The sequence below is a fragment of the Dendrobates tinctorius genome, unplaced genomic scaffold (genome assembly GCF_039654945.1).
Source record: "Dendrobates tinctorius isolate UK_male_01 unplaced genomic scaffold, ASM3965494v1 ptg000241l, whole genome shotgun sequence".
Lineage (NCBI taxonomy): Eukaryota > Metazoa > Chordata > Amphibia > Anura > Dendrobatidae > Dendrobates > Dendrobates tinctorius.
In genome coordinates this window covers 26384515-26408475 of record NW_027361908.1, presented here as the reverse complement: position 1 = coordinate 26408475, position 23961 = coordinate 26384515, and the positions used below count along the sequence as shown (strand labels likewise).

The window sequence follows — 23961 nt, the reverse complement described above, 5'->3', positions numbered from 1 at the left end:
GGGGGCGTGGCTTCGCCCCCACGTGGCTACGATCGCTCTGATTGGCTGTTAAAAGTGAAACAGCCAATCAGAGCGATGGTAATATTTCATCAATGAAAATTGATGAAATATTACAATCCAGCCAAGTCCAACGCTGCTGTAGCATCGGACATGGCTGGAGACACCGATTCCATCCCCCCCCCCACCGGCGATCGCCCCCCCGCAACTGAAAGACAGCGGCGATCTGCCGCCGCTGTCATCATCTGCCCCCCTCCCATTCCCTCTGCTCCCCGCCAACCTCTGATCCCCCCCTCACCCCCCCGGTACCTCCTGAGTCCCCCCGTCCCTCCCGGTGTCCCTCAGGTCCGGATGATGGGCGCCGCCATCTTTGAAAATGGCGGGCGCATGCGCAGTGCGCCCGCCCGAATCTGCCGGCTGCAGATTCCATTCTTTCATTTTGATCACTCTCACAGTGATCAAAATGAAAGAAAAAGTAAATAAACCCCCCGATTATCACCCCCATAGGTAGGCAGAACTAATAAAATAAAGAAAATATTTTTATTTTTCCATTAGGGTTAGGGTTGAAAAGAGGGTTAGGGTTGAAAAGAGGGTTAGGGTTAAAAAGAGGGTTAGGGTTAGCGTTGAAAAGAGGGTTAGGGTTGAAAAGAGGGTTAGGGTTAGGGTTGGAAAGAGGGTTAGGGTTGGAAAGAGGGTTAGGGTTGGAAAGAGGGTTAGGGTTGGAAAGAGGGTTAGGGTTGGAAAGAGGGTTAGGGTTGGAAAGAGGGTTAGGGTTGGAAAGAGGGTTAGGGTTGGAAAGAGGGTTAGGGTTGGAAAGAGGGTTAGGGTTGGAAAGGGTTAGGGTTGGAAAGGGTTAGGGTTGGAAAGAGGGTTAGGGTTGGAATTAGGGTTAGGGTTGGAATTAAAGTTAGGGTTGGAATTAGGGTTGGAATTAGGGTTAGGCTTGTGGTTAGGGTTATGGTTAGGGTTGGGATTAGGGTTCGGGGTCTGTTGGGGTTATGGTTAGGGTTGGAATTAGGGTTAGGGATGTGTTGGGGTTAGGGCTGTGGTTAGGGGTGTGTTGGGGTTAGGGCTGGAGTTAGAATTGAGGGGTTTCCACTGTTTAGGCACATCAGGGGGTCACCAAACGCGACATGGTGCAACCATTGATTCCAGCCAATTTTGCGTTCAAAAAGTTAAACGGTGCTTCCTCCCTTCCAAGCCCCGACGTGTGCCCAAACAGTGGTTTACCCCAACAGTATCAGCGTACTCAGGAAAAATTGCACAACAACTTTGGGGGTCTAATTTCTCCTGGTACCCTTGAGAAAATAAAAAATTGGGGGCTAAAAAAATATTTTTTTGGAAAAATTTTTTTTTTTAATTTTCACGTCTCTGCGTTATAAACTTCTGTGAAGCACTTGGGGGTCCAAAGTGCTCACCAGGCATCTAGATAAGTTACTTGAGAGGTCTAGTTTCCAAAATGGGGTCACTTGTGGGGGGTTTCTATTGTTTAGGCACATCAGGGGCTCTGCAAACGTAATGACGACCGCAGACCATTCCATCAAAGTCTGCATTTCAAAACGCCACTACTTCCATTCCGAGCTCTTACGTGTGCCCAAACAATAGTTCCCCCCCATATATGGGGCACCAGCGTACTCAGGACAAACTGTACAACAACTTTTGGGGTCCAATTTATCCTGCTACCCTTGTGAAAAAAAAAATTGCTGGCTAAAAATCATTTTTTTTGAGGAAAAAATTTTTTTTTTTATTTTCACGTCTCTGCGTTATAAACTTCTGTGAAGCACTTGGGGGTTCAAGGTGCTCACCACACATCTAGATAAGTTCCTTAGGGGGTCTAGTTTCCAAAATGGGGTCACTTGTGGGGGGGTTCCACAGTTTAGGTACATCGGGGGTTCTGCAAATGTAACATGATGCCCGCAGACCATTCCATCAAAGTCAGCATTTCATAATGTCACTACTTCCCTTCCGAGCCCCGACGTGTGCCCAAACAGTGGTTCCCCCCCACATGTGGGGTACCAGCGTACTCAGGACAAACTGGACAACAAATTTTGGGGTCTAATTTATCCTGATACCCTTGTGAAAATAAAAAATTGCACACTAAAAAATAATTTTTGAGGGAAAAAATTTTTTTTTTATTTTCACGGCTCTGCGTCATAAACTTTTGTGAAGCACTTGAGGGTTCAAGGTGCTCACTACACATCTAGATAAGTTCCTTAGGGGGTCTAGTTTCCAAAATGGGGTCATTTGTGGGGGAGCGCCAATGTTTAGGCACACAGGGGCTCTCCAAACACGACATGGTGTCCGCTAACGATTGGAAGTAATTTGCATTTCAAAAAGTCAAATGGCGCTCCTTCCCTCCTGAGCCCTGCCGTGTGCCCAAACAGTGGTTCCCCCCCACATATGGGGTACCAGCGTACTCAGGACAAACTGGACAACAAGATTTGTGGTCCAATTTCTCCTGTTAGCCTTGTGAAAATTAAAAATAGTGTGCTAAAAATCATTTTTGAGGAAAAAAAAATATTTTTTATTTTCACTGCTCTGTGTTATAAACTTTTGTGAAGCACTTGGGGGTTCAAAGTGCTCCCTACACGTCTAGATAAGTTCCTTAGGGGGTCTAGTTTCCAAAATGGGGTCACTTGTGGGGGAGCTCCAATGTTTAGGTGCACAGGGGCTCTCCAAATGCGACATGGTGTCCGATAACGATTGGAGCTAATTTTCCATTCAAAAAGTCAAATGGTGCTCCTTGCCTTCCGGGCCATGCCGTGCACCCAAACAGTGGTTTATGACCACATATGAGGTATCTGTGCACTCAGGAGAAATTGCTCAACAAATTTTAGGATCCATTTTATCCTGTTGCCCATGTGAAAATGAAAAAACTGAGGCTAAAAGAAAATTATTTTGAAAAAAAAGTATTTTTTTTTTTTTACAGATCAATTTGTGAAGTACCTGGGGGTTCAAAGTGATCACTATGCATCTAGATAAGTTCCTTGGGGGGTCTAGTTTCCAAAATGGGGTCACTTGTGGAGGAGCTCCAATGTTTATGCACACAGGGGCTCTCCAAACACGACATGGCAACCGCTAAATATTCCAGCATATTTTCCATTCAAAAAGTCAAATGGCGCTCCTTCCCTTCTGAGCCGTGCCGTGCGCCCAAACAGTGGTTTATGACCACATATGAGGTATCGTTGTACTCAGGAGAAATTGCCCAACAAATTTTAGGATCCATTTTATCCTGTTTCCCAAGTGAAAATGAAAAAATTGATGCTAAAAGAAAATTTTTGTTGGAAAAATTAAAATGTCCATTTTTTCTTTCCACATTGCTTTAGTTCCTGTGAAACACCTGAAGGGTTAATAATCTTCTTGAATGTAGTTTTGAGTAGCTTGAGGGGTGCAGTTTTTAGAATGGTGTAACTTTTGGGTATTTTCTGCCATATAGACCCCTCAAAGTGACTTCAAATGTGAGGTGGTCCCTAAAAAAAATGGTTTTGTAAATTTTATTGTAAAAATGAGAAATTGCTGGTCAACTTTTAACCCTTATAACTTCCTAACAAAAAAATATTTTGTTTCCAAAATTGTGCTGATGTAAAGTAGACATATGGGAAATGTTATTTATTAGCTATTTTGTGTCACATAACTCTCTGGTTTAACACAATAAAAATTCAAAATTTGAAAATTGCAAAATTTTCTAAATTTTCACCAAATTTCTGATTTTTTGACAAATAAACACAAAAATTATCAACATTTACCACTAATATGAAGCCCAATATGTCACGAAAAAACAATCTCAGAATCGCTAGGATCCGTTGAAGCGTTCCTGAGTTATTACCTCATAAAGGGACACTGGTCAGAATTGCAAAAAATGGCCAGGTCATTAAGGTCAAAATAGGCTTGGTCATGAAGGGGTTAAAACTGGAAAACTGCCGAAAGCAGCACGTGTTTAACCTTGTACTTCTCATGTAAAGTATGTTCCCCGGTATTACCACAAAATATCAAGAAATGCAGTGGACTACTTAATATCTTGATACATCCTATGTATTTTATTTTAGGAGGTCGAGTCTAAAGAAAAGTCAGTTGTGATATTGGAAGAAGCACTTGAGGAATATAAGAGAAAGCTAGCAGTGCTGCGTCACCAGCAGGGGCTCCTATACAAGGAATATCAGAGGTAACTGTAATATAACGCAGCACCTGGAGCATGGCCGGGCTGTTTAAAATCCATGCATGTGTGCAAGTGTGTATATGGCTGTACTTTTACTAATATATATAGATATATATATAGATATAATTTTTTTTTTTTCTGGGTGCAGTGATAGAGAGTCTTGGCAGATGGACATAAAAAGACTGAAGGAAGACATTTCTAAATTAGAAGGTGAAAAAGAACAGGATACGGTACAAATAAAGGAATTTATGGTAAGTGTTGTCCTCTTCTGCTATTGTGCATTATAAATGATTTGTGACTGTAGTGGTGCACTTGTCTTATTACTGCCATTATTTCAGTAAACATGACATGCTTTTCTGTATACGGTGCTTGCGTTTCATATGTTAGGGAACATTCTTTTACAATATAAGTGATGCTGTCTTGAAGGGAATGTGTCATCAGGACTAACCCTCCTAAGCTGTCCATATGGGCATGTAGGTCATAAAATCTTATTCTATTGAAGATTACATTTTTCTTTTATGTACATGAGCTGTTAAGATCTATGGGCAGGACATAGATCTTTCTGAGAATCTGCCTCCAGAGCCTATTGTAAATAAAAGGAGGCTAGTTCAATAAGCTTCCTTTTTGTTTTCCTACGTGCCCTTAGGATAAGTCATCCATGTCAGATTGATGGGGGGTCCGACAACCTGCTGCCCCACCGGTAAGCTGTTATCACCACCAGTAGCATACAGGTGTAAACAGACCTCAGCTCCATCACACTGTTTAGTGGTGGCTGCTGGGAATAGTCGCTGCTCAAGCAATATTTTGCTAGTATTGCTGTAATATTCTTCTATTCTTCCAAACTATTTGTTTCCATTATTTAGAGAAATAAAAAAAGCAACATGCGTACATGGTACAGAATCACCATATGTACTGTACAGTCATCACTCACAGTTATAGCACAAGCCTCATTGCTAACTACAATAAATGTGTTTACTTGGAACCGTTATTCTTAACAAGGGACAAGACCTAGAACTTAGGGAATTTATTATGTCTTCTATCCTCTATGGCTGTTCTTTTATAGGACATGATCATATTATGGAACACATTTACAAGCTAGAAACACAACCGATGAGCAGGAATGAACCTGTGTTCCCTGCCGGATTCCTACAACACTTTTAGTTTTGTAGCAAATATACATATACACACATTAAAAACACTCAAAAAGACAAATGGCTATCAAACATATAAATCATATAAACCCATAATAGAGCTAACATCTGTCCTAGCTGTCAATTTGATAAACAGGTTAACATTAGCATTAATGTGGCCGTAATATAAGTACTTGGGTATGAAAGTACTATAATGAAACGTGAAATAACTTCCTAAATGGAAAGTAAACAGGTGATGCAAAGCAATGGTTTGGAAACTGCAACAACCAAAACTATCAATAGAGAATAAATTAGCACATGAAATAACTTGCCTTACAAACTATAAAGCTACTACAAAATGAAAAAAAGATTGAAATGAAACCAAGGCGAGTATGTAAAATAAAAATGACAGTAACGCTATAAAATAAACATTGTATCTGAACAAGTAATACTGCCAGCATGGCTAGAAAAAATCCAAGTCGGCAAATATAAAAATAATATCACCTGCTGAGGAATCCTGTATCATGAAAAATGCATCGATAGGGGAACGAGAAGCCAATCCTATGCGTATCGCCACTAGAAGTGTGGGAAAAATGGCTCATGAGATCCTAGGTATATAATGGTTAATTAGTTTGTAACCAGCTGTGGGAGATGGCATCATTGGAGTAGATGTGTTTGTGCACATCTCTAAGAACATGTGTCAATAAAGTTGAATGAAAGCAACTAGTGAGCACGGGAAGTAAAAGGACAAGTCATCCATTCCTGTAGTGGGGATACATTTTTAATTAGATGAATGCGCAAACACATTCCTGAAGAAAAAGCCTAATTTACATGCCTATTCTGGTGCATATCACAGTCTTTGTCCTTTATGTATCGGTACATGCCAGTACGATTGTGAAAACTGTTATCTATCGGGTACGCGTGATTCCGCATATAAGATTGAAGAAATCATAGGTAACATAGTAACATAGTAATTAAGGTTGAAGGGAGACTTTAAGTCCATCTAGTTCAACCCATATCCTATCCTAACTTTCCCTAACATGTTGATCCAGAGGAAGGCAAAAAAACCCCATGTGGCAAACAGTAAGCTTCACATTGGGGAAAAAAATTCCTTCCCGACTCCACATACGGCAATCAGACTAGCTCCCTGGATCAACGCAACACTAAGGAAACTAGTGTATATACCCTGTAATATTATACTTTTCAAGAAAGGCATCCAGTCCCCTCTTAAATTTTAGTAGGGAATCACTCATTACAACATCATATGGCAGAGAGTTCCATAGTCTCACTGCTCTTACAGTAAAGAATCCACGTCTGTGACTATGCTTAAACCTTCTTTCCTCCAGACGTAGAGGATGCCCCCTTGTCCCCGTCACAGGTCTAAGAGTAAAAAGATCATTAGAAAGGTCTTGGTATTGTCCCCGCATATATTTATACATTGTAATAAGATCACCCCTAAGCCTTCGATTCTCCAAACTAAATAACCCCAAGTGTAATAACCTGTCTTGGTATTGCAGACCCCCCAGTTCCCTAATAACCTTGGTCGCTCTTCTCTGCACCCGCTCCAGTTCAGCTATGTCTTTCTTGTACATCGGAGACCAGAACTGTACACAGTATTCTAAGTGTGGTCGCACTAGTGACTTATATAGAGGTAAAATTATGTTCTCCTCATGAGCATTTATGCCTCTTTTAATGCATCCCATTATTTTATTTGCCTTTGCAGCAGCTGCCTGACACTGGCCACTAAATGTGAGTTTGTCGTCCACCCATACACCCAGGTCTTTTTCAGTGACTGTTTTGCCCAGTGTTTTACAATTAAGCACATAATTATACATCTTGTTCGTTCTACCCAAGTGCATGACCTTACAGTTATCCCCATTAAAGCTCATTTGCCATTTATCAGCCCAAGCTTCTAGTTTACATAAATCCTCCTGTAATATAAAATTGTCCTCCTCTGTATTGATTACCCTGCAGAGTTTAGTGTCATCTGCAAATATTGAAATTCTACTCTCTATGCCCCTTACAAGGTCATTAATAAATATGTTAAAAAGAAGCGGGCCCAAAACTGACCCCTGTGGTACCCCACTGCTAACTGTGACCCAGTCCGAGTGTGCTCCATTAATAACCACCCTTTGTTTCCTATCCCTGAGCCAGCTCTTAACCCACCTACACATATTTTCCCCTATCCCCATTGTTCTCATTTTATGTATCAACCTTTTGTGTGGCACCGTATCAAAAGCTTTTGAAAAGTCCATGTACACCACGTCCACTCCATTCCCCTGGTCCAGTCCGGAACTTACCTCTTCATAAAAGCTTATCAGATTAGTCTGACAGCAACGGTCCCTTGTAAACCCATGTTGATATTGGGTCATAGTTTATTCTTCTCCAGATACTCCAGTATAGTATCTCTTAGAAAACCCTCCAGGATTTTACCCACAGTTGAAGTTAAACTCACTGGCCTATAATTTCCAAGTTAAGTTTTTGTCCCCTTTTTGAATATTGGCACTACATTTGCTATACGCAGTCCTGTGGTACAGACCCTGTTATTATGGAATCTTTAAAGATTAAAAATAATGGTCTATCTATGACTGTGCTTAATTCCTGCAGTACTCGGGGGGGGGGGTGTATCCCATCCGGGCCCGGGGATTTGTCAATTTTAGTGATTTTTAGACGCCGCCGTACTTCCTGCTGGGTTAAGCAGGTGACATTTAACTGAGAATTTTTATCCCTGATCAACACTGTCGAAAAAAAGTCATTTAGCATATTGGCTTTTTCCTCATCCTCATCCACCATTTCACCCAAACTATTTTTAAGAGGGCCAACACTATCATTTTTTAGTTTCTTACTATTTATGTAGTTAAAGAATATTTTGGGATTATTTTTACTTTCTCTGGCAATGAGTCTCTCTGTCTCAATCTTTGCTGTCTTGATTTGCTTTTCACAGAATTTATTTAATCTTCTGTATTTAGTTAATGCCTCATCACTACCTACTTGCTTTAATTCTCTAAATGCTTTATTTTTATCTCTTATTCACCCCTTACAGCTCTAGTTAGCCATAGTGGTTTCCTCCTATTTCTTGCATGTTTATTCCCATACGGTATATATTGTGCACAGGTCCTATTCAGGATGCTAATAAACGTCTCCCATTTTCTTTGTGTATTTTTATGTCTCAGGATATCGTCCCAGTTAATTGCACCAAGATCATCTCTCATCCGTTGGAAATTTGCTTTCCTGAAGTTTAGTGTCCTTGTAACCCCTCTACTACACATTTTATTAAAGGATACATGAAAACTTATTAATTTGTGATCACTATTACTCAAGTGACCGTCAACCCTTATATTTGATTTACGGTCTGGCCTGTTGGTCAATATTAGGTCTAGCAGTGCCCCCCCTCTTGTTGGGTCCTGAACCAGTTGTGAAAGGTAATTGTCTCTCATAGTTGTCAAAAACCTATTACCTTTGCTGGAACTGCAGGTTTCGGTTCCCCAATGTATTTCAGGGTAGTTGAAGTCCCCATAATAATGACTTCTCCTTGAGTCGCAGCTTCATCTATTTGCTTTATGAGGATATTCTCTGTTGCTTCCATTATTTTTGGAGACATAACAAACCCCTATCAGTAATTTATTATTTTTCCCCCCTCCCCTTATCTCTACCCACAGGGACTCTACATTTTCATTAGATTCATATATATTATCATGAAGGATGGGTTTTAAGGATGATTTTACATATAAACACACGCCTCCCCCTCGTTTAATAGTACGGTCATTTCTGAACAGACTATAGCCCTGTACATTAACGGCCCAGTCAAGGCTCTCGTCCAGCCATGTCTCAGATATCCCCACCATGTCATAATTATGCTCCAACAACATTAACTCCAATTCCTCCATCTTGTTGGCGAGGCTACTGGCATTAGTATACATGCACTTTATGTATCTCTCTGTACCTCTATTCTTTCTTAAATTATTAACTGTTCTAACCCCACCCCCCATGCCACCCCCACCCCCAATTTCATTATTTGTGCCCAGGTCTCTAGCTGCACTGTCTTCCCCTCCTATGAAAGGAATACCCTCCCCCCCCGTCCCTAGTTTAAACACTCCTCCAACCATGATACCTGCATGATACCTGGGTATATGATAAATTAAGGAATATAGATATTCAGACACGTGCCGATGTAGTCATAAAGATAAGTGCCCAGTACGCGTTTGTATTTTGGTGCAAGTACAGTGCTATGGAAGTGAAGATATATTATAATGGATTCGAAAGTGCAAGAGTAAATGAATTCACACATAATGGCTAAATAAAATATACAGTTTAATGGGATGATAATAAAAAAATACATACAAGAGAATAATGCATTTTGTGTGTGTATATATTCTAATGTATGAGATTGCAAAAGATGTTCAATATAGCCAAAAATCTATCAGCTGCTAACCAGACATTAGACATGTATTATACTCGACCTCTATATATGTGGGTGCTAAACATAGGGCCAGCGTTAGGGGCAGGCAGACCAGGCAGCCGCCTAGGGCCCCCACTCCTTTAGGCGCCCCCAGCCAGTGGCATGCTGCTAATAGCGGCACACCACACAGTTGCTATGGGGTTGCTGAGTAAGAGGGGCCTGGTGCCGTGCCGCCCCCTCCCCCGCATCGCACATTTAACTTATCAGCATCATAGATGCCGATACAGTTAAAAGCAGTGATGGAGGAGAGAGCGTCATGTGACGCTTCCTCTCCCATCACTCCCCCTCTGCCTCTGACTCAGCGTGTGCCAGCAGTGGGCTGATGATACATTCTGCAGAGGCCAGAGCAGCAGGGGAACGAGGAAGAGAGGTAGGCATTGTGTGTATGTGTGTGTGTGTGCCTTCTGCACGATACTGTATGTGGGGGGGCTGCATTATACTGTGGGGGGGGCTGCACTATACTCTGTATGTTGGGGTTTGCATTATACTGTGTGTAGGGGCTGCACTTCACTGTGTGGGGGGCTGCATTATACTGTGTTTGTGTGTTTGTGGGGGGGGCTGAATTATACTGTGTGGAGGCTGTATTATACTGTTTGTGGAGTGCTGCGTTATACTGTGTGCGTAGGTAGGCTGCATTATACTGTGTGTGTTTGTGGGGGGCTGCATTATACTCTGAGGGGGCTACATTATACTCTGAAGGTGCTACATTTTACTGTGTGTGTGGGGGCTGCATTATATCTCTGAGGGGGCTGCATTATACTCTGAAGGGGCTACATTTTACTCTAAAGGGGCTGCATTATACTGTTTGTGGGGGCTGCATTATACTCTGAGAGGGCTGCAGTATACTCTGAGGATGCTGGATTATACTGTATGAGGGGACTACATTATACTCTATGGGGGGGCTGCAGTATACTCTGAGGGACCTGCATTATACTCTTAGAGGGCTGCATTATACCCAGAGAGGGGCTGCATTATACTCTATCAAGGACCAAGGGGAGTGCATTTTACTATATGTACTATATGGGACCTGCATTATACTGTATCGGGGACTATCTGTGCCGATCATTCTTTCTCAGCCGGAGTAAGGGTAGGTGCACACTGTCAGTAAACGATGCGGGTTGGAAATTGTGTACTTGTGCAGTGTCCAGATGTTACAGCATAGTCGATGGGATTTCAAGAAATCCCATGCCCACTATGCGTGCACAGACGCCCAAGGCTTCCCTGCGGAGATGGACATGTGGCGCGTCTTTCCAGACCGCAGCATGTCTATTTATCTTGCAGAGACGCGGGTCTCCACAAGGTAGATTTCATCCGTACAATGTATTGGACGTGGTGATTCCGTACAGTTCAATGAATACATGCAGAATTACCTGTGTTCAATAGCCGGCAGGCGCTTTGGACGCAGTGGAAATGTGCTGCGTCCAAAGCGCTGCCAATTACTGAACGTGTGCACATACCCTAAAAAGGCTGGGAAACAAGCATCAAACGACTTCAAAATTGTTGATCATGATCGTTTACCGGCATGAACTTAGCGCTTGTAAATACGACAGAAATATTTGTGTGATGTGCAATATTTGAGCATTTGGGGCCCCACTTTAAGCTTTTGCCCAGGGCCTCACTTTGTCTAAATCCAGCCCTGGCTATACACCAGAGGCTCAGACACCTATGAAAGTAGTCTTTGCACCTTACAGTTTTATGTGGACTCCATTTTATGTTAATCCTAGCTTTATATCCTCCTAGCCTTCCCTAATATCTCTGGGCAGAAATCTAAGATGAGCATTGATCACGGATGGGCAATTAATTTTCCAAAGGACTCACATCCAAGACGGTGACTGCTGGGGAGGGCCGAACCAATAGGCTGAAATTCTGCAAAATATTAATATTAACATCTTCATTATAATTACTATTTTACATTAATTGTATGACTTGATATGAGTAGAATTAACCAGGGCTGTGGAGTTGGTAAGCCAAAGCTCCCACTCTTCAATTTTTCTTACTCCCGACTCCGATTCCTCAATTTCCCTGACTCCTGACCCCACAAAACTGGTCACTACTGAGCATGTACATAAAGTGCAGCACAGATTCACCTCAACTACGACTCCACAGCACTGGTCACTACTGAGCATGTACATAAAGTGCAGCACAGATTCATCTCAGCTACATCTCCACAGCACTGGTCACTACTGAGCATGTACATAAAGTGCAGCACAGATTCATCTCCTCTACGACTCCACAGCACTGATCACTACTGAGCATGTGCATAAAGTGCAGCACAGACTAATCTCAGCCATGACTCCACAGCCTCACTACTGAGCATGTACATAAAGTGCAGCACAGATTCATCTCCTCTCCGAGCTCACAGCACTGGTCACTACTGAGCATGTGCATAAAGTGCAGCACAGATTAATCTCAGTTCTGACCCCACAGCACTGGTCGCTACTGAGCATGTACATAAAGGGCAGTACAGATTCATCTCATCTCCGAGCTCACAGCACTGGTCACTAATGAGCATGTACATAAAGTGCAGCACAGATTCATCTCATCTATGAGTCCACAGCACTGGTCACTACTGAGCATGTGCATAACGTGCAGCACAGACTCACCTCAGCTACATCTCCACAGCACTGGTCACTACTGAGCATGTACATAAAGTGCAGCACAGATTCATCTCATCTACGACTCCACAGCACTGGTCCCTACTGAGCATGTGCATAAAGTGCAGCACAAATTCATCTCATCTATGACTCCACAGCACTGGTCACTACTGAGCATGTACATACAGTACAGCACAGATTCATCTCATCTATGACTCCACAGCACTGGTCACTACTGAGCATGTGCATAAAGTGCAGCACAGATTCATCTCCGCTATGACTCCACAGCACTGGTCACTACTGAGCATGTGCATAAAGTGCAGCACAGACTAATCTCAGCTATGACTCCACAGCCTCACTACTGAGCATGTACATAAAGTGCAGCACAGATTCATCTCCTCTCCGAGCTCACAGCACTGGTCACTACTGAGCATGTGCATAAAGTGCAGCACAGATTAATCTCAGCTCTGACCCCACAGCACTGGTTGCTACTGAGCATGTACATAAAGGGCAGTACAGATTCATCTCATCTCCGAGCTCACAGCACTGGTCACTAATGAGCATGTACATAAAGTGCAGCACAGATTCATCTCATCTATGACTCCACAGCACTGGTCACTACTGAGCATGTGCATAAAGTGCAGCACAGATTCATCTCAGCTACATCTCCACAGCACTGGTCACTACTGAGTATGTACATAAAGGGCAGTACAGATTCATCTCATCTCCGAGCTCACAGCACTGGTCACTAATGAACATGTACATAAAGTGCAGCACAGATTCATCTCATCTATGACTCCACAGCACTGGTCACTACTGAGCATGTACATAAAGTGCAGCACAGATTCATCTCAGCTACATCTCCACAGCACTGGTCACTACTGAGCATGTACATAAAGTGCAGCACAGATTCATCTCAGCTACATCTCCACAGCACTGGTCACTACTGAGCATGTACATAAAGTGCAGCACAGAGTCATCTCAGCTACATCTCCACAGCACTGGTCACTACTGAGCATGTACATACAGTACAGCACAGATTCATCTCATCTATGACTCCACAGCACTGGTCACTACTGAGAATGTACATAAAGTGCAGCACAGATTCATCTCAGCTATGACTCCACAGCACTGGTCACTACTGAGCATGTACATAAAGTGCAGCACAGATTCATCTCATCTATGACTCCACAGCACTGGTCACTACTGAGCATGTACATAAAGTGCAGCACAGATTCATCTCATCTATGACTCCACAGCACTGGTCACTACTGAGCGTGTACATAAAGTGCAGCACAGATTCATCTCATCTATGACTCCACAGCACTGGTCACTACTGAGCATGTGCATAACGTGCAGCACAGATTCATCTCATCTATGACTCCACAGCACTGGTCACTACTGAGCGTGTACATAAAGTGCAGCACAGATTCATCTCATCTATGACTCCACAGCACTGGTCACTACTGAGCATGTACATAAAGTGCAGTACAGATTTATCTCAACTAAAAGCTGAGATCCTTAGATCAGGAACAGAACAGTCATTTATAGGACATTTCATAACTTTCCCAAATTATGAAAACATTTCCAGCTGATCCTGCACTGAACTACTGAACCCAATTTATTATATATTTTAGGAGTCAGTTCATTTTATACTAACTTCACCAAAATGGGCACAGACTCCACAACTCCGACTCCACAAACCCTGAAATTAATGATTCTGCCCCCCACCATATATAATGTGATCCCATACACCGCCCCAGTATATACTGTATAATCCCACACCCCGCCCTCTCTATACAGTTTGAGCCCTCATACAGCCCCCTCTATATACAGCATGAACCCCACACAGCCCTCCTATAGAGTGAGTCCGCACACAGCCTTCCCATATAGTCCCCCTATATACAGTATGAGACCAAGCATAGCCCCTATATACTTCATGAGCCCTCTATATGCAGTATGAGTCCACACTTAGCCTCCTATGTACAGAATGATCCCTCACACAGCCCCTATATACAGCATGAGGTCACACACAGGTCCCCCCTTATATAGAGTATGAGCCCATAGACATTCACTTGTTAAAAGAAAAGAACCCCCATGTGTTGCGTGCAGTCCCCCAGTGCTCTTCTCTAGTCTTTACTCTGTGCACCAACGCTTCGCTCAGCAGATGCGATGTAGAGATGTCATTGTGCCTTCCGTCTCCATCGCACATGCTGATTGGTGGAAGATAGATCTGGCGGCTCCCCCCTCCATCAATGTATTCCGCGCCATCTGTACCCAGAGGAAGCCGTTATGTGTCCTGCACTTTTTGGACAAGGGTCCACAAACTAGAATAAACATTCTTCTATTTTACGCCGCAGAATTTGGTAGAAACGCTCAACATGTCACCAGATGAAATAAAAAAACTTCTGTCAGAAAACGTCAGAAAAATGACTGTCCTGCGGGTGAATGAGAAGTCGCTGACCAGGAGGTACACTACGTTACTGGAAATGGAGCAGCATTTGCGGAAAGAGAATGATAAACTGAAGAGTGAAGTGTCTGAGATGGAGGTCGCTGTGGGAGAAAGAATTGGCTATCTGCAGAGATATAAGGTAATGAGGAGCGTCTCCGGAGCCACATGTAAGGATGCATACTCCTGCTGATTCTAGGCTCCCACTGTGGGGATTTAGTGACATTTCTCTCTCTTGTCCAGGATATTGCTGCTTTTAAAGTGGCATCTTTACAGAAAGCTCTGGATGGCAGTATTCCTTTATCCGAGCTGGAAACAGCCAACAAGCAATATAACGAGCTCACTGCCAAGTACCGGGACATGCTGCAGAAGGATAATTGGCTCGTCCAGCGGACCGCTAACCTAGAGCACTTGGAGGTATAGTATACGGATGGGCTGTTGGAAATCCATCTCTGCAGGGATAGAAAGCAGATGATTTCTGGAAAAAGCTTTGACATTACAATGATTTCTCTAAACATTGGAAATGAAGTTTAGAGATGCTAAGGTTATGTGAACGATACAATAGCACGTAAGTATTCTTTCCAGTTTTAAAAAAAATAAATAAATCTGATAGTTTCTTTATAAATCAATAGGACAAAATAGTAAAATTTAAAGGGGTTTTTGTAAAAAGCAAACTGTGTTTTAACCATCCTCCCCACATCCAGCCCTCAGTCTCTACTTCGGTTCCCGATGTCTAATTGTTTGCAGTGCTGAAGACAGGCAACAGCGCTACAACCCCTGAGTTCAGCAACTCTTGCTCATCCTGTCAATTCGGGCAGTGTCGCTGAGCTCGCTGATTGTCCGCAGTGCTATCGAGATGACCTCAGCGCTGCAGACAATAACCAACACCAACCATATCCAATATGGGTTTTGTAAAAATCAAAGCCATGTGCCAGTGGGAACAGCGCTCAAGCTTCATGCTAGCAAACAAGTGGACCTTGTATCGCTTCAGTACATGGGCTTGTGACCGACTTCAGCCATGAAAGAGAATTGTGTTATTGATTTCAACAGGTACTGTCTCAAGTCTTCCACCTGAACCATTGGTGATTACGACAAATTTGCATATTAGATAAAGATAACACAAGTAACCACAAATAATACCTTAATAATAAAGACCGTCATTTAGAAACTGCATTTTGTGATTACTTGTGTTATCTTTGTCTAATGTTTACATTTGTTTGGTGATCTGAAACGTTTAAGGCTGGTTTCACATTAGCGTTTTTTAGCGCAGCACGTCCATGCGCCCCTACGTTTAACATGGTGTGCGCGTGGTGTAGCGTTTGCACGTGTTCGTATGCGTTTTCACGCGCATGCGTTATTTTTGGGTCCGTCCAACAGCGTAAAAAAAAGCTTGCGCACGGAATGCACCAAAATAACACATTACAGTCTATGGGAACGCAGGCATGCGCATGGACATGCGCACGCCTGTGTTTGAAATAGCATGCGTTTCTCCTACGCCTCATTGGGGGGACAGAGACCGTGGGTGTTATGCTGCTGGCCACCATGAGGACACTAAGTAAACCAGAAAAAAAGTTAGCTCCTCCCCTGCAGTATACACCCTCTCGCTGGCTGAGATTCTCCAGTTCTTACTTAGTGTCTATAGGAGGCACTTGGGTCTGGTTTCAGACCCCACCGTTTTTATTTTATTTTTGAATTTTCTGTAAATTTTTATTTTTTAATTAACGGAGTGAAGGGGGCGACGGTTCCTTTCTACGGCCCGCTCTCCCCCGAACTAACAACAGGCAAGAACGTGGAGTAACCCTTCATGTACACTTTCCTGCGACGAATGGGGCTGATTCCTCTGACGATGGTTCCCTTATGGTCGGTACTCCACGAATACGAGGGCAAGCGCAACAGGACGTAGCACAGGAGTGCATGGAGCAGACCTGAACAGCGTTTTTTCGGATGCCCTGAATCAGCCACAGAGCTCTCCGTCCCCCTACCACAGGGTGGATTGATTGAGCAATACCCCCCTGTAAAACCTCCTCCAGCTCTGCTACATCGCCTGGAGGATGAGACTGAAAGACCCTGGACATCGACGACCTGACTGAGCTCAGGAGTGGAGATATGGGGTTGGGTCCTTGTCCCCGGGAGAAGCGCTGACTTAGCGTCAGCGGCGGTACACTGGTGTCCGGTCGCGGCCCCCCTCGCCCAGCGCTTACCACGGGGAGGCCAGAAATTTAGCCCCCGGCTTTTTCGGCCTGCTAGGCCGCAATTTAAATAGCGCCGCCCTCGATAGCGCCGCCCCCGGCACCTACAGTGGGTAGGCCAAAAATTTAGTCCCCGGCTTTTCCGGCCTACTAGGCCGCAATTTGAATAGCGCCGCCCGCGCTATCGTCACCGCCCGCTCCTCTTGGCGCCTCTCGTTCCAAACGAGACGGGCAATTCTAATCTCAGGGGCCATGTCTGTTACCTCTGCTGCAGTTAACCTTTTCAGAAGCAGCCGAATTCCGGGTGACTCCACAGGGCCACCTGTTGTGAACTCATTTTCTGGTTTACCTCTGGCTTCTGGTGAGGGTGGTGGAGCTGGCTGTGTTGACAGAGGAGTCGTGAGTTCTCCATCCGGGCTCCTTCTAGTGGTGACAGTAGGTAATGAAGCTGATCTAAATGGCAGAGACCTGCCACCTGAGGAGGAGGACTGTGAGTGGACATCAGGAATCTCTGACTGGATTTAAGACAGCCGACTCCCTAATTTTGTGCTGGTGATTTTTTCCTGCCCTGAGGTTCTGGTTTCCAGCTCTGTTCCTGCCTTCTCAAGCTAAGTGTGCTTTGCCATTTTTTTCTCATGAGATTTGGTCTGTTTTACTCAGTTTTTGTGGTCAGCCAGCCCCTGCTGGGGCTGTGCTGAATTTCCATTCTTATGTCTCTGTTTATGCCAGTTTGCTTTGTGTCCCTGATCAGATTGGTCTCTTTTTGCTCTGTCTTCAGAATATACCAGAGTGCTGATATAGGGAATTGAAGTCTAGCGACTTCAGGGTTTTTGTTATCAGAAAGTGTTGGACATTGTTTGGCAGGGTTTTGTGCGTGATTGCAGACAGCATCTTTCTTTTCCTGTCCTTTCTAGTTAGTGTGGGCCCCATCGTTTGCTCAGCCTATTTTTCTATCTGTGTTTGTGTTTCCATCTTGTCTCACCGACAATACATGTTTGGGGGCTGTCTATTGCTTTGGGGTCTGCTCTGGGGCAGTTTAGATTTCCCCTTTTCTTGCTTTAGGCTTATTTAGTTCTCTGGCTGTGACGAGGAGTCTAGGATCATCGTAGGTACGCTCCACGGCTACTACTAGTTGTGTGGATAGGATCAGGGGTCTGCAATTTGCTTAGTTACCAACCTCTCTGGTTTTCTGTGGCTTAGCTTGTTTTTGTTTTTCCTCCTCGGTGACTCAATCATAACAGCCATTGTTTTCCTCCGGGGGGACATAACACAGGACCGTGGGTAAGCTGCATCTGCACTCAGATTAAAGCTTAACCCCTTCCCGGCACATTCCCTGCAGCTGCAGTCAGTCTGCCGTTAACTCTTTCTGGAGCGCTATGCCTCATTCACAGGAGGCTAAACGGGCCACTGAGAAGCACACTGCGCTTTTCTACCGTGTTGTACTACCTGCAAGTCGGCCTTACCACAGCGAGCATGACTCTCCAGTGCTCAAGCTAATCCGTTACGCACGGACCGCGACCCGGCCTGCGTCCGAACCGCGCCCCGACCTGCGCTCCAACTCCCCTCGCAGCCGCTGCTGATGGGCCTCCTGCGTCTGGTACCCCCGAGTAGGCTGCATTCCTGTCACGGTCGGTGGAGCCTCTGACCAAGGCTATATTCCCCCTCCGGGAGGACTGACTCTGCCAAAGCGGGCTCATGGCACGTCCCCTAGTCGCGTTCGCGCCTCAGCATCAGCGACTCCTGTCTCTCGCTCGCCCTCTCCTGAGGTTCACAGCGAGTATAACTCTGATTTTGTATCTGTCACGTCAGCCCCTCAGAATCCCCCAACTGATCAAGAGTCGCTTGATTCTCTTATAGAATCAGTCAACATGATTCTGAGGTTGAATGAGGAAAATATTCCCACTCCAGCACTCCTCATTTAAGGAATAAGCGTGTGTGCTGGTTATTCACCAGCCGTCCAGTATCATAGGCATCAGCCATAAGTGGTTCACTGGGCAAAAGTTTACCCTGGCTAAACACCCTTTTGATCCAGACCTAATGAAGGATCGATTACAGATCCCTCCGGTGGACCCTCCTGTACTGCGTCTTGCTTCCACAACGCTCCTATATGTTTCTGAGGGTTCCTCTGTCAGAAACCCCTCCGATCATCAAAATGACTACCTTGCCCGTTCAGTTTTTTGGAAGCTTCAGGAGCGGCGTTTGTTCCATCCTTCGCCGCAGTTTAGGTCACTAAGGCAAGGCCGCTTGGGCAGAAGTCCTGATTACTGCCTTCCAGGGCACCAATCTTCCTCCGGAGACAACCTCTGTCGCCGGCCAGATGATTCACACAGCGAACTTTGTAGTAGACACTTCTTTTCAGGCCGCCAATTGCGCTGCTTATACTGCCGCTAATGCAATCTCCATTAGAAGAGCTCTGCGGCTGGTGGGCGGATGCCACATCTAAAAGTTTGTTGACTTCTCCCCCCTTTTCAAGCGGGTCATCTTTTTGGAGAGATACTGGACCAGCTCATTTCTGATACTACCGGGGGAGAAGACAAGTGAATTCCTTCCTCAACAAAGGGCTGTTCGACCGCTTTCGCTCCAATAGCCGACGTGTTTCGATTTTCTCGCAACAATTCCAGTTGGTCCTCCTCTACCTTCTCTTTCGGATCAGGTCTGTCCCCACGCGGAGGCAGAGGCTCCTAGATCTCATACTGATCTAACCGTTCTTGGAAACCCAGGCCTAGGGCTTCTGGATCTAGGGGAGCCAGATCTCATAGATCTACCTAATGATGACAAATGGGTCAGGAAGCTGGTATTCTTCTGATATAATATACAATTTCTTCCCCCCCCTCCAACTTGCGTTTTCCTTTCCTCTTCATCCAAGAGAAAGACAAGAGCCTTCCTTCGGGCTGTTCAGGCTCTTCTAAGGGACGGAGTCATCATTCCGGTCCCCCTTCACGAAGGGTTCAGAAGATTTTATTCAGTCCTTCTTTTGTGGTTCTAAAAGAGGACGGGTCCATGCGACCCATCTCTGGATCTCAATTGTTAATCACCTGTCACAGTACGGCAATTCCAAGTGGAAACTCTCCGTTAAGTTGTCGCTCCCATGGAAAAGGGACAGTTCCTAGCATCCATCAACGTCAAGAGCGCTTGCCTTCACATTCCGATCTGCCCGTTCCTCCAGTAGCTCCTGCGTTTTGCAACTCACGAGGAACACTTCCAGTTCGTGGCCTTGCCCTTCAGACTCGCCACCGCTCCCAGGGTCTTTACCAAGGTCATGGCGGCTGTCATGCCCATTCTTCACCCTCGGGGAGTGGTACTGTTGCCGTATCTGGACGACCTGCTCATCAAGGGTCGGTCCCTTCCAGTCTGCAAGGAATCTGTGGATAACAGTAAATACTCTTTCCTGCCTAGGGTGAAAGACTGCAAAAAGTCTCTCCCAGGACCAGCTCACACTTCCCGTGGATTCACCACTCTCCCTCCAAGAGAGACCCAAGCCTTACAACAAGCAGAGCGGCCTCTTTCTCGACCAGTTTCTCTTTCCATTCGTTTTCAGCATGAGAGATCTCGGAAGGATGGTGACAGCGATGGAAGCAGTTCCATTTGCACAGTTCCACCTCCGTCCCTTACAACATGCATTGCTGTTAGCTTGGGACGAGAACCCGTTCTCCCTGGACCGTCGGATTCCTCCGTCCCTGCGGGACAGGCAAGCCCTCAGGGAGTAGACACCGAAGTCCTCCCTGAATCAAGGGAGGTCTTTACCCACAGTAAGATGGTCGGTAGTAACCTCTGACGCAAGTCTCCTCAGTTGGGGTGCGGTCCCTCGTCACCTCATGGCACAAGGTCATTGGTCAACCCGGGAGTCACGTCTCCCCATTAGCTTTGGGAGATAAGAACAATCAGATGAGCTCTAAGGAGTTTCCACCATCTCGTCGCAGGTCTCCCCATCAGGTCTCAATCCGACAGCGCCACGGCTGTAGCGTATATCAACCGTCAGGGAGGTTTTCGGGGCAGGATGGCCATGCACGAAGTGAGTTTCATCTTCCATAGGTCCGAGACCAACCATTCGCCCATCTCAGCAAGCCACATCCCGGGCTTGGAAAATTAGAAGATAGATTTTCTCGGTCACCAAGGCATTGCCTCAGGGAGGTGGTATCTTCATCCGGAACTCTTTCAGCAGATTTGTCATCGTTGGAGGACTCCGGATGTGGATGTCATGGCCTCATGACTAAACTCAAGGTTCCTCGGTTCATTTTCTGAACGTGCATTCCTTGCGCCATCGGACCGGACACTCTAGTTCCGCCATAGCTGTGCTTCCGGCTCCTGTACATCTGTTCATTCAGGGAGTTTCCCATGTGGCGTCTCCTTATAGAAGACCATTTGACTCATGGGGCCTTTCAGGAGCTTTCTTTTCGAATTGCTGCAGGACGTGTCACTGATCTTCCTCTCTTGGAAGGTGGTCTCTCTAGTGGCAACTACGTCAATCAGACGAGTTTCGGAATTGGCAGGCCTTTCCTGCTGTTCTCCATTTCTGAATTTTCATCAGGAAAATGTAGTTCTCGGGATGTTCCCGTCGTTCCTGGACAAGGTCCTCTCCTCTTGCCATCTCAATGCGGAAATTGTTTTGCCTTCCCTTTGTTCCGGCGCCAGTCCATCGCATTGAGAAGGCCCTCCACACCCTGGATGTGATGAGGGTGCTGAGACGGTACATCTCGCGGATGGCTACTTTCCACAAGTCAGATGCCCTGTTCATACTTCCAGACGGGCATAGGAAAGGTCTAGCCAGGTTGATTCGCTCGGCGATTCAGGTATCCTGCCGTGTCAGGAACGCACCTGTCCCAGTGGGATTAAGGCGCGCTCTACCCGGTCAGTGAGCGCCTCTTCAATCTTTCAGCACCAGGCCTAGGCAGAACAGGTCCGCAAGGCTATGACTTCGTCCAGTCTGCATACTTTTACAAAAAGTTACCACATTCATTCTCAGGCCTCTCCGCAAGGCTGCGACTTGGTCCAGCTTGCGTACCTTTACAAACATTGCCTAATTCATTCTCGGGCTTCTGCGGATGCAGCTCTCGGCAGACGCTGCCTGCAATCGGCAGTACCACGGTGTTCACTCAGTGGTACATGGGGTATTAGCATATGTATGCTCCTCACCCATGGACTGCTTTAGGACGTCCCACGGTCTGTGTCCCACAATGAGGCGTAGGAGAAATAGGGATTTTTGTGTACACACCGTAAAATCCTTTTCTCTGAGCCAGTCATTGGGGGACACAGCACCCACCCTTTTTAGCCTATTGGCTCATTGTAGCATTCTTAGGTGTTGATATTGTTATGGTTATTGTTAACTGTTTATGCTCCTACTGCTTTTTTCACCGAACTGGAGAATCTCAGCCAGTGAGAGGCTGTATGCTGCAGGGGAGGAGCTAACTTTTTTTCTGGTTTACTTAGTGTCCTCCTAGTGGCCAGCAGCATAACACCCACAGTCTCTGTGTCCCCCAATGATTGGCTCGGAGAAAAGGATTTTACGGTGAGTACACAAAAATCCCTATTTTAAGAGTTAACATGGCTAGAAACTGGTTAAAACGCATGCGCCTAAAAATGCAAATGCATGCAAAACGCATGATGCGTTTTTTGCATGCGTTTCTATTGTGCACGAAACGCAGCGTTATAAAACGCTAATGTGAAAGTAGCCTAAGTGTGACAAATATACAAAAGAAACGGAGATTAGGAAGGGGGCAAACACTTTTTCACACAACTGTGAAAAATATGCCAAGGTGTATACTTGCAGTTATTTCTGCACATGACACTTACCATCCATACTAAATAAATTGAGATTTGTTTCTTTTCTCTTCTCATCACTTTTCTTTCTTGATGTTGTAATTCCATTGTTGAGGAGTGTATATTCCTCTCTGTGGCCTAAAAACCCAGAGTATACATTTCTGTTTCGCTGGCTCAGCACTTGTTGCATTACATTTCAAGAAGGATGTGGAGTAAATTTAAATAAAAATGTGCATCTTTTGTAAAAATGAAAAGATGAATATTCTGTTTTTTTTCTGCTATGCTATGAACTAGATTGAGAATACATCACTGAAATCTCAGATGACTTCTTATATCAAAGAACTGGAAATTGCTAAAGAAAAGCTTTACACTTTGGAGCAAGCCTGGGATCACATTGGTGCTCTAGGTATGTAATGCGTTTTACAACCATGCGTTACTGTGACTAGGTTCATACTTCGTGAGAAATATTTTGGTAAATGTATCCAAAACTTATCTTTGGGTTGGTATTAGAGATGGGCGGACACCTGGATGTTCGGGTACCAGAACAGTACCTGAACCGGACCCCATTGGCTTGAATGGGGGGGGCCTAAAAATTGAGTGTTTGCCACACTGTCATGTGCATGACAGTGCAGCAAACGCCGCTTCTGCGCTGGTCAGAGAGGCACAGTTCTCATGCTGTCAAAAGACACCGTAAGTCTGCAGCTGTGATCGGAGGTATAAAGTTCACCTCCAGTAACTGGTGTCAGCCGTCTCCTGTGCTGTAAATAAATAATTAAAAAAAAGAAACCGGCTCGGGTTCCTCCATATTTTTGATAACAGCCATGTAAAACTCACATCTGGGGGCTGCAACCCTCAGCATTCAGCTTCAGCAAAGCCCCATGCCATATTCTTTAATTATTTAAATAAACAACTTTTAAAAAAAAAAAGTCATGGCCCCCCCCCCCCCCCCCCATTTTTGAAAACCAGCGTTGCTAAAGCAGACAGTTGGGTGATGGTTTTCTCAGGCTGGTAAAGGGCCATGGATATTGCCCCCCCCCCCCAGCCTAAAAAATAGCAGCCCACAGCCACCCAGAAAAGACACATCTATTAGATGCTCCAGTTCTGGTGCATAGCCCGGCTCTTCCCACTTGCTCTGTAGTGGTGGGAAGTAGGGTTCATATTTGTGTTGTTGATGTCACCTTTGTATTGTCAGGTGCCGTCAAACCCACGGATTACTGATGGAGTGGCGTC

At 45.0% G+C, this 23961-nt stretch overlaps 1 protein-coding gene across 3 annotated transcripts in view; it reads left to right on the top strand.

Annotated features, from left to right (window-relative positions):
• CEP290 (centrosomal protein 290) overlaps positions 1-23961 on the top strand; it is a 378885-nt gene that overhangs the window by 139109 nt on the left and 215815 nt on the right. For all 3 annotated transcript variants that reach the window (XM_073557000.1, XM_073556998.1, XM_073556999.1), the window contains 5 exons: positions 4044-4159; positions 4302-4404; positions 14697-14927; positions 15029-15202; positions 23026-23137. In XM_073557000.1, coding sequence (XP_073413101.1) covers positions 4044-4159; positions 4302-4404; positions 14697-14927; positions 15029-15202; positions 23026-23137 — 736 coding nt within the window. The remainder of the gene's footprint in view (positions 1-4043; positions 4160-4301; positions 4405-14696; positions 14928-15028; positions 15203-23025; positions 23138-23961) is intronic.